Consider the following 11,428-nt stretch of genomic DNA (forward strand, 5'->3'; position numbering starts at 1 on the left):
CACCTTCAGTTTTCTTATCCCCCCCCCACCCCCACCCCACACCCCCCGCCTTCTTCTACAACCCAGTGCTCTGCAGGTGAGTGATGCTCCCCTTCTTGATGTTCCTCAAAAAATAGATGCCAAGTATTTTCACAGGTGACTCCCATGCCTGGAATGCTAACCCTCCTCATCTATACCTTCTGGCTTTCCTAGCATTCTTCAATTTGCAGTAAAAATCCTGCCGTCTACAGGAAGCCTTTCCCATTCACTCTTACTCTATCTTACTTAATTCTAGTGCCTTCCCTTTGTTCATGATTTCTAATTTATCCTGGATATAACTTCCTTTTTAGATCAGTCTGCCATTCAATCTCTGCCTACTTGTTTGCATACTTTGTCCTCAATTAGAGGACTCTCTATTTGAGCCTCAGTTGTGGGCTTCTTGAGAGCAGGACTGTCTTTAACTCTTTGATCCCCAGCACTTAGCACAGGGTCTAGCACATAGCAGGCATTCAGTAAATGTTTATTGATTAACTGCGTGGTCTTTTTCAGATCGTGATTAGAACCTTATAAGCCAAAATTGAACCAAGACTGGGTAGGATGAATGAGAAGGGCCCTCAGGAGAACTATTAATAGAGGACTGACTTCAACAGAGATGATGTCCTCAAAGAAAGGAATTGATTATTTGCAACTTTCTTTCTAATGTGAGGCAGTGTAGTGCAGTAGAAAATTCACCTGAGTTCAGTAGGAAGAATGGGGTTAAAATTCCATTTTTACTCTACTATCTATGTGAGCTTGAGCAATCTACTTTGGGACTCAGTTTCCTTAGCTAAAGATGGGTAGAGGGCGTTGATTTGGATAACATTCAAGAATCTTCCCTCTAAGTCTAATCCGTAGAGAGTATATTTTTGAGGAAAATACTCTTTAAAAAAACTTTTTTATTCATATCTTTTGTTTTTACATCTAAATTTCCCCTTGTGTCCCTTCATTTCTTCTCTTCCCAAAGGCCATCCTTTATAACAAAAAATTTCTTTAAAAGAAAAAAAAAATCAGAAGAGGAAAAAATAGCCACAAAACAAATCAATACATTGAAAAGATCTGACCATAAATGCAGTATTCTATATTCAAAGACACCCTTTCTCCCACCTCTGCACAGGAATATAGGGGTGTATGGGGAGGGGAATGTCATATCTCTTCTTTGGGGCCAAGCTTGTTCTTTGTAATTTTGGCAGCATTCATTTTTGTTGCTTTGGAGCTATTCCATTTAAATTGTTTTATGTTGTTTTTCTTGGTCCTTCTCTTTGCATCAGTTCAGGCAAATCTTTCCATACTTTTCTATTCATCATATTCATAGTTTTTTACATAGGACCATAATATTCCATTATATTCATTTTGTTTATCCAACACCACAATTTGTACCTACATTCCCCAGTTGATTGACATGTTTATTTCCAAAAAAAATTTTATTTCTGAAAAATATCCTCTTGCCTCAGCATCAGACCATCTTCAGTCTATCTCATATATTGCTTAACGTTGTAACAGTATATCCCATATGAATACAGTGCTTGTTGGACAAAGCTACATGCTATTAAGTAAATATTTATTTTGGATCAGAATGGTTTAAGCCTATCTTGCTTGCTTCAGAACCACCCAGGATATAAATCTCTGCCAACTACAGTGGGAATCTCTAATTATGACCATTTGTTCTGCCAAGCCTGGGAACAAGTGGGCTTAGTTGAAGGGCGTTCTGGCAGCAACACCAGTGAATTTCCTTCCGTTTGTGCTCAGCACTTAAAACTAAACCCTGTTTTAACTGGTGTTGAGCTTTTATCAGAGCAGTGGCAGGCTCTCTGTTTTGTGGTAAGAAACAATTAGTCCCTAATTGCCATCTTTGAAGATTTCTTCTGTGTTTATTCAGAAATCAGCAAGCATTTACATGGTAAATAAAATGCTTTAAAATATCATTGCTTCTCTTAGACTAGTTTATTAAGGATGGTAGATCTAAAATTTTATCTTTTAACTTTTTTCATCATGAAAAGGACCTTTAAAAGAAATTTATTTTTTAAGATAACTTTTGTGTTTGTTTCATCTTCTTTGAATATACTTCCTTCCCCATCCACTGAGTCATCTCTGATGATAGATTTAAAAAGAAGCAGAAAAAAAGCAAAAATGTCAACAATACCAACCAACACATTCACCATATCTAGTATTTGACACCCATGGTTCCCCACATTTCTGAAGAGGGGAGAGTGAGTGGTGTGTTTTCTCAGCTCTTGGTCTTTATAATTACACAACATTCAGTTCATGAAAAGGAATTTTAAAAGGGTGGGAGTGTTATGCACTCTTATTCAACATTACATCCTTGCTTCCTCTCATTAACATTAAAAGTAAATCCACATTTACTTGCTCAGATGAGTATTTTATAGCTGCCATAAAAGACCAATCCAACTGATATTGGTCATACTGATTTCTTAGACAGACTGACTCCCCCTTCATGGTTGCTAGGATCTCTCCTGACATCAGCTATGTTTCTTCCACATCTGAGACCTTATAATGGCAACTGAAACTTGCTTGCCGTGGGTCTTTTCCTCCAGAGATACAGGATCCAGTTTTTGTACCTTAACCTAGCCCAAGGGGATAGACACAGTTTAATATATATGATGATAAATGGAAAAGCATGTGATGATAAAATGGAAATTAAGAGACCTGGGTTCTACTTCTGACTTCTCTGTGTTAATTTTTTTAAACCCTTACCTTCCATCTTACAATCAATAGAGTGTATTGGTTTGAAGGCAGAAGCAATGGGGGTTAAGTGACTTGCCCAGGGTCACACAGCTGGGAAGTGTCTGAGGCCAGATTTAACCTAGGACCTCCCATCTCTAGGCCTGGCTCTCAATCCACTGAGCCACCCAGCTGCCCCCTTTTGTGTAATCTTCAACTGCTTAATTTCTCGGGACCTCAGTTTCTTTATCTGTAAAACAAGTGGTCAAGATTAAATAATCCTGATGAAACTCATTGTTATGGGATGTGATATTTTCAGCACATTTTACTTAAAACTATAGAAGTACACCCTGACTTTCCTATTTAATCTCATTTTTATTTTATTAACAGCAACTTGAGATGTCCATTGGCTTAGTGTGGGCATCAGTGGAAATCTGATAGAGACTTCGTTGGGATTCTTAGTTCACACTTCACTCCCCCAGTTTGGCTCTAGTCCTTGTGACCACTTGAAGGGACAGGCTATAACACAGAGAATACTCTGGACAGCTATAGTCAGTTCTCTTTTTGAGCCTTGATTATCTTAATTTGGGCCTTTCCTTCACATTGGTTACAGTTGTCTATAGCAATGTATTGCTTTGTTTTTCTTTCCTTGAGAGAACACTAGTTAAAATAGGATTTCATTATAAGTGCTGAGTTTAGTTGTAAGTGCTGAGTACAAACAGAAGGAAATTCAGTAGTATAGCTGCCAAAATGCCTGTCAGCATTTATTAACCCTGTATTAGATCCTATAATTCCTTTCATACTTCTCCAAATTCTTCCTAGTCTCTCATGGCATAGTAATATTTTCTTACATTTCTTATTCCACAATTTTGTTTAGCTCTTCCTTAGGTGGTGGTCATCTACTTGGTGTTTTGTTCTTTGCTACCATAAAAATTTTGATTTTGACTTCTTTAGGGTTTATGCCTCGCAGCCAGACCTCTGTGACAAAGTCACTTTTTTTGTACAATTCCAAATGGTTTTACAGAGTAGGTGAACCAACAAGAAGCTTGATCAAAGTAGCAAGCTTTTGATGTATATTTAATAATAGTTCATGATAGGCATGCTTTGAAGATAGAAGATACCCAGAAAACTGGGGTCTCCAACTATTCTAGGCCTTCGATATCCTTGGAATTACAAGCCCTATAGCTGCTCAGGGGATGCCCCTTTGAAGGCATCCAAGAATGAATAGAGGTTTATTGGAAAGAAGTGCCAGGTATGGTAGGAAACAAAGTTAGAGATAAGAGGGACCAACAGACAGTTAGTCAGGCCTCTTCTCTTTTAGAGGAGGGAGTTGAGGGTTAAGCAGCTTGCCTAGCTAAGACACCAACATCTTAGCATTTAGTGTACAGTTAGCAGATTCTTTATGAAAGCTTAAAGAATTAGTCACATAATATCAAGTTAGAGTGGTCTGGGGAATCATCTTTCTTGCTGGATTTAACTGATTGAATTAAAATAGATACATTGTTTCCTGAGATGTTGCTGAGCAATAAACTTAGAGACTTAAAAGGTCTTCTTTTTGTTGATGTTATTGTTTTGTTTTAGCTTTGCTTTTGCTTATGAATCCCATCACAAAGATTTTGCTATGAGGAATAAAATCAATCAGTCGATATTTAAGTGCCTATAACGTGGCAGTTATCATGCAAGGGAAAGAGTGAACTTCTGAAATTTTTGGCTACATTTGTTAAATTTCAAAATCCTTGTACAAAGTTCAGGCCCTTTAGGACTTATGATGTTTTAAACCAGTGATTCCCAAAGTGGGCACCACCGCCCCCTGGTGGGTGCTGCAGCGATCCAGGGAGGTGGTGATGGCCACAGGTGCATTTGGGGGAGGCGAATAACTGTAAGGGGGCGGTGATAGTATGTGACAGGGGGCGCTAAGTAATATTTTTCCTGGAAAGGGGGTGGGTGGTAGGCCAAAAAAGTTTGGGAACCACTGTTTTAAATTATTGCCTGAAAGTCTTGCTATTTTTCTCTGTTCCTAGGCAATGTTGCTGTTGTAGTTTGTTCTTTTATTTTCTCACCGTCTCAATTATTATTATAACATATTTGATACTTAGCTGTTGATCACAAGGTGGATATTTTGCTTATAAGAACTTTTAAAATGCCAGTGCAAATCAAGCTGTAAATAGTATAGAGAACAAATGGAATGTACCCTTTTCTTTGAATTTTGACAAGTAACAAAAATGAGCTGTGGGAGTTAAGATCTTTGTAAGGGATCCAGCCTCCTTCCCCTTTGGTGGAAGAAGAGCCCCCAAACAAGACCCCCCCAAAAACATAGGTGCTTCACTTCTTCTTCAGACTTTTCCCCCTACTTAGTATTTCACTTGTCCCATCCATCACTCTACTCTTCCAATTTAAGGAAAATGATCTAATTTAATAAGTTAGCCCTAAGGTGTTAATGACTAAAGGCAAAAGCAGTCTAGCAAAGAGGATTTTCTTTACTCAGTATTTTTTTTTTCAAGGAGCTTCTAATGGTTGGATTTCAGATGTCACAAGTCAGGGTGGTATTATAGGAGAAACTTGGATTTTAATAACAAGCTCTGCTACTTAATTATTTGCATGACTTTTGGGGAAGATATTTTTTGCTACTCTGGGTTTCAAGTTTCCTTATTTGCAAAATGAGAGAATTGGACTAACTACTAACGTTTGCTTCTAAAACCATAATCCTATGAGTAAGACTTTTTATTGATGGTTGTTGGAAGAGGTAAGATATATTTCCCCAAGTTCTTCCAACTGTAGCAATCTTTCTCCTAGGTATATCAGCAGGGAGGCAGGCCTTGTTTATGGCATTAGGATACCTGTAAGTCATTCATTATCTTGATGTTTTGAGTTATCCAAATGCTCAAGGTGTAATATGAGAGGATTTATTTCTAATATATTCAAGTATTTCTATTTCCAACTTTGAATTGAGGCTCAGATCTGTCCCTTGGACTTTCTTCCCATCTCTGTGATGAAGGCCCTTAGTCCTCTTCATTTCTTGATACATTCTTTCCCTGGCAGATATTCTCCACTTCAGTTTAATTTTACATGTGGATTATCTTTGAATCCATAGATCCATTCAGTTTATTTCTTTCCCAAACTAGATTTTCTCTTGACTTCTTAGGTTTTGTTAATGATACCAAGCTAAAACTTCAGAGATCTTTCTTTCTTTTTCCATACTTCTCAGCTCTCAATCAGTGTCCATGGGCAGTCCTGTCCCTACCCCAATCCTACACTATATTGCTTCATGCTAAGTCTATTCTGATAGCCTTCTAATGGTTCTTTTGGCATTCCCCTCCCTCCTAACCTCCAGTGTCTACTATCTTCAGTTACCCACTATATCATCACAAACCTCATCTTCCTAGAGTACCATAAGATCATTACCTCCCCTAAAATCTTCAGTGTCTCCACACTGCCTAACTTGATAACTAGTCTCCAGTTTATATTTCCAGCTGTATCTTTAACTATTCCTTTACATCAGAAATCTTAACTATTTCTTGTGTCTTGGACCCCTTTGGCAATCTGGTGAAGCTTATGGGTCTCTTCTTAGAATAGCATTAAAAAAAAAAAAACTTTGCATCTAGAATACAGCACTGTGTATTGATTTCAAGGCAGGAGAGTGGTAAGGGATAGACAATGGGGATTAAGTGATTTGCCCAGGATCACACATTTAGGACATGTCTGAGGCTAGATTTGAACCCAGGACCTCCCATCTGATTTTTCTATTTACTGAACCACTTAGCTGCCCCCTACAATAGTACTTTTAAGAGTATAAATAAGTGTAAAAAAAAAGTAGGATTTTAGAGGAAATAAATGATATTGGAATACAGTTATTAAAATAGTTTAACAAACAAGTTCACCAACCTCAGGTTAAGAACTGCTGCTGTGTGTCACATGATCCCTAAGCTTCCCACAGAGTGTGCTGTTTGTTTAACAAATATCTCATTCTTTTCCCACCTCAGTCTCCCCTCCCCCCTCCACTTTTTCATTCATGCAGTTTCCTTTTACTTCATGGAAAATACAGAAATGTATTTGCATGTCTACACATATTTGTGATGGTTTAACTTTTTCTTGATTTATCAATCATTTGGAAGAGGGAAGAAAGGAGAGAGAATTTGGATTAGAAAATAAAACAGAATGAAAAAGAAAGAAAAAAATTCTTCCTTTACCCCTTTGTCATTATCTCTCCCTGGTGAAATTCTCCTCCCTTTTTCAAAGTGCAGCCTTTTCTTCCATCACTCTTTACCTGATCTGTTGGAATGAAGAGATCTCTCCTTGCACCTCATGGCAATTTGCATTGACATGCCATTCTACACATTAAATTGGAAACCACCTGAGACCAAGGACCATGTTTGATTCACTTTTATGCCTTTTACAAAATCTAGCATAGTTTCTGCTATTTAGTAGGTATATAATAAGTATGTGGGAGTTAATGAAGCACAGCAGAATTTTTTTAATACATATTTTTAATTCCTGCCTTTTGACACTTACTTGGCAGATGAGCTCACATTCTTTAACTTAAGAGAAATTATCTTGATGCCTATTTCACATGTCAAGCCATTGGCAGGGAGAATTATCCTTGCATTTACAAGTAATAATAGTAAAGGAATACAGTAACGTTTAGGTCATAATAAGGGAAATTAATTTCCTTAGTTTTCCTCCCCAAGGCAAGACTAATCTTGAAATATTTATAATAAATAAGCTCGCATTCATATATCCTGCTTTATATGTTCCAAAGCACTTCTGCACCATTTGATCTTTGCTGTAATCCTGTAAGATAGATTAAATAGGTAGAATATTTGTTATATAAAATAAATGGAAAAGCAACCTTTACAAAATCACAGTCTCAGAGTTTTGGAACTAGAACCTCAGTATCCTATATCCCAACCCACTGTTCTTTCTACTATAGCATTCTAGAACAAACAGAACATTGTCTCATTGTTATCACTAAATCAGTACCATAAAAGCACTTTTATTTTTAAAACCCTTCCCTTCCATCTTAGAATCAATGCTTTGCATTGGTTCCAGGGCAGAACAGTGGTAGGGATTGGGAATGGGGGTTAAGTGACTTGCCCAGGTTACACAGCTGGGCAGTGTCTGAGGTGAGATTTGAACCCAGGACCTCCAATCTCTAGGCCTGGCTCTCAATCTATTGAGTCACCCAGCTGCCCTGATAAAAGCACTTTTAACAGTATGTGTTCATTTTTAAGCCTCTGTTCATTCTAGTATTGGTGGGGAGAGAACTTATTATATTCTTTTTATTTATTTTTTTAAAAAACCCTCACCTTCCGTCTTGGAGTCAATACTTTGTATTGGCTCCAAGGCAGAAGAGTGGTAAGGGTGGGCAATGGGGGTCAATTGACTTGCCCAGGGTCACACAGCTGGGAAGTGTCTGAGGCCTGTCTCTAAGCCTGACTCTCAATCCACTGAGCTACCCAGCTGCCCCCATCTTATTATATTCTTAGTAGGACATTAGCCAGGTTTATCAGACTAATGTTGTTTATTCAGTTTCTCTCTCTCTCTCTCTCTCATCCTTACCTTTGGTCTTAGAATCAATATTGTGTATTGTTTCTAAAGCAGAAGAGCAGTAAGGGTTAGGCAATAGAGCAGGGGTTGACGACCTTTTTGGCCGTGAGAGCCATAAACGCCACATTTTTTAAAATGTAATTTTGTGAGAGCCGTACAGTGCTCACAGTGCCCTCCTGTAACAGTGCCTGAAAAAAAATTGACTTTATGGCTCCTGCAGAAAGAGCCATATGTTGCAGACCCCTGCAATAGGGGTTAATTGATTTGCCCAGGGTGACACAGCTTGCAAGTATCAGGTCAAATTTGAACCCAGAACCTTCCATCTGTAGGACTGTCTCTCAAACCTTTGAGTCACCCAGTTGCTCCCTCAACTACTCTTGAGAGCCAGATTCTGCTGTAACAATAATATGTGCTCTACCTCTCTGTTGTTTCCATATTCACTTTCAATGAATTGAATATTTTAAAACCTAACAAAACCAACGGAATAAGGTGAGACATTCCTTAAATATCTAAACGTATTCTGGCTTGCATTTATTGAACAGATCATTATGAATGTATTCAGCTTGGCACCAGTTCTAACTTCTGAGAGAGCCTAAAAAGGCTGGTCCCCTTCCAGGACAATTCTGGATTTCCATGGAGGCACTTTTTGGCATTTGGGAATATTTGTGGATGATCTAGGATCTAGTAGTGAGTAAAAAATCCCTGCAGTCTCTTGCCAAGGCTTCAGATCCTGCCCTCGTGTTTCTACAGTGCAAATTTGGAGTTCTAGCAGAGGGAGGGAGCGGCTCATCCCTTGCCATGGCTGCCTGTCTTCAATATGCGTTGATGGGGACATGTGTCAGCTCCCTGGTCACAGGGCCATGCTGCTGGGGGCCTCTTCTTCCCTTCGGCACCGTCTGCTTAGATTTCTTAGGCCTTGGGCCAGGGCTTCCTTACACGGCTGATGAAGAAAGAGAACGGCCAGGTTGCCGGCACAGCTCTCTGCGAACAGGACCAGCTCGGCAATGTTCATGACGAGCTCATCTCTGGGAGAACCGTTATCCCTCTGCAGTTTGAGCCGGGCCCTGTTGAGGAGCATAATGTTGTAAAAGAGGCGGCAGGCGAACATGCTCAGGGTGCTGGCCAGCACGAGCGGGTAAGCGGACAGGCCATCTTTCTGCGCAGGGCCGTTTCCCCGGGCCAGTTTCCCGACCAGCAGGAGAAAACAAGCCGCCTCTATCGCCAGCGCCGCGCCGAAGCCCAGGCTGAACTTGACGATCTCATATTCGGGCCAGGCGCTCAGCGGGTCCACCTGACATGGCGCGCTCTCCAGTAAGGAGCCGGCCGTGCCCAGAAGCATCGCCCCTCCCGCGGAGGCGCCCAGAGCGCACGCGAGGACGAGGCTCAGGCATCCCCGGGCGCCCCCGGGCAGCTTCAGCCGCCTCACACACGGCAAGTAGTCCTGGAACAGGAAGGCAAAGAGCATGGCGATCTGAAGGTACTGAGCGTTGAAGTAACAAACGTTGAAGAAAAAAGAGAGGACCCCACAGCTCAGGTGGCTGCTCACCATGTAGTCTGGTCTGGTGATGGCCGTAAATGAAAACAGGGTCACCCCGAGGCTGGTCACCACGGAGTCCAGAAGGTACAGATCCAGCGTGGTCAGCACCCCACGCCTCCTCACCAGGGTCGCCAGGTTGAAGGTGCCGGCCAGCAAGCTCGTGGGGACAAACAGCGCGAAGTAGACATGCATAAATCTGGAGATGACGTTTTGTGACCATATGATATCTTCGATCTCCAGGAGCTCTTGGCTTGGATATTTTATCCATGTCATGTTGTGCAAGACCATCTTATGAGGAAGGGCTTGAGAGAAACGGAGTCACAATCTGTAAAAGAAAAGGATCCAGAAATGACATCAGATTGGTCCGGCTTCAAAGGTGGATGGTTGGCCAGAACAGGACAGGCAGAATTTCATTTTTAAGTACTTCCCTTCTGTCTTAGAATTGATATTGAGTATTGGTTCCAAAGCAGAAGAGTGGTAAGGGCTAGGCAAGGGGGGTGAAGTGACTTACCCAGGGTCACACAACTAGGAAATATCTAAGGCCAAAATTGAACCCAGGGCCTGCCATCTCTAGGCCTGGCTCTCTAACTTAGCTGACCCCTCCTTTCCCCCATCCCCCATTATAATTTATTTTATTTTATTTTTATTTTGAATATTTTCCCCTAGCTACATATTTCATGTTCTTTCCCTCTCCCCTAAACCTCCCTAGGGCCCCCCCTCCCTTAGTTGATGCACAATTCCACTAGGTTTTACATGTATCATTGGTCAAGACCTAATTCCATATTATTGATAATTGGACTAGAGTTATCATTTAGTGTCTACATCCCCAATAATATCCCCATCAGCCCATGTGTTCAAGCAGTTGTTTTCCTTCTGTATTTCTCCTCCCACAGTTCTTCCTCTGAATGTGGCTGGTTTTCTTTCTTATAAGTCCCTCAGCCTTGCTCTGGATCCTTGCATTGCCACTAGTACAGAAGTCCGTTATGTTCGATTTTACCACAGTTTATCAGTCTCTGTGTACAATGTTCTTCTGGCTCTGCTCCTTTCACTCTACATCAATTCCTGGAGGTCTCTCCAGTTCACATCCCATTATAATTTTAAAAGGTGGTGTTAAGAGTGCTAGTTTCATGAAAGCTTATGTCCCATCACTTTTTGGGGGGGGGGGCAGCAGTTTCGGGAAAACTAGGGCAGCCATTAGGGCTAAGTTCTAGGGGTTCTTAGTAGAAGTAGAATTCTCAATAATCATTTTAAAAAGTTGGAGTAAAAGGTATAAAATTGCAAAATGAGCAAAATATTTTCTTCTTCAATTTCCCTCCATATCTTTGTCCTCCAGGCACCAAGGTTCTCATACTCTCTCAGGCCTGTCTTTCCCCTTGTGCCTCATGTACTGAAATTATCATTCTTTCGCAGGAAGGCCTTGCCTTCCATTAGAATTCCTATTTACTAAAGCTAATCCCAGTCAAGTGCTGAGCCAATTAAAATAATTAATACTAATGTGTGAGTGATCAAGGTACATAAATATGTTGTAGGAGAGTAGTTTGTTGATACAGATCCACCTCCATTCATTAATTTAGGGGACCTTCTCATTCTGCTTGCTTGAGTCCTCTCTCTCTCTCTCTCTCTCTCTCTCTCTCTCTCTCTCTCTCTCTC

General features: G+C 40.5%; 2 protein-coding genes across 2 annotated transcripts in view; one reads left to right on the forward strand and one right to left on the reverse strand.

Moving 5' to 3' along the window:
* C1H7orf50 (chromosome 1 C7orf50 homolog) overlaps positions 1 to 11,428 on the forward strand; it is a 372,322-nt gene that overhangs the window by 97,263 nt on the left and 263,631 nt on the right. The gene's annotated exons all lie outside the window — the stretch shown is intronic.
* LOC123234124 overlaps positions 8,748 to 11,428 on the reverse strand; it is a 19,022-nt gene continuing 16,341 nt past the window's right edge. Inside the window, exon 2 of the mRNA XM_044660071.1 lies at positions 8,748 to 10,103. Coding sequence (XP_044516006.1) covers positions 9,092 to 10,066 — 975 coding nt within the window. The 5' untranslated portion in view covers positions 10,067 to 10,103 and the 3' untranslated portion in view covers positions 8,748 to 9,091. The remainder of the gene's footprint in view (positions 10,104 to 11,428) is intronic.

This window comes from Gracilinanus agilis, chromosome 1 (assembly GCF_016433145.1).
Source record: "Gracilinanus agilis isolate LMUSP501 chromosome 1, AgileGrace, whole genome shotgun sequence".
NCBI lineage: Eukaryota > Metazoa > Chordata > Mammalia > Didelphimorphia > Didelphidae > Gracilinanus > Gracilinanus agilis.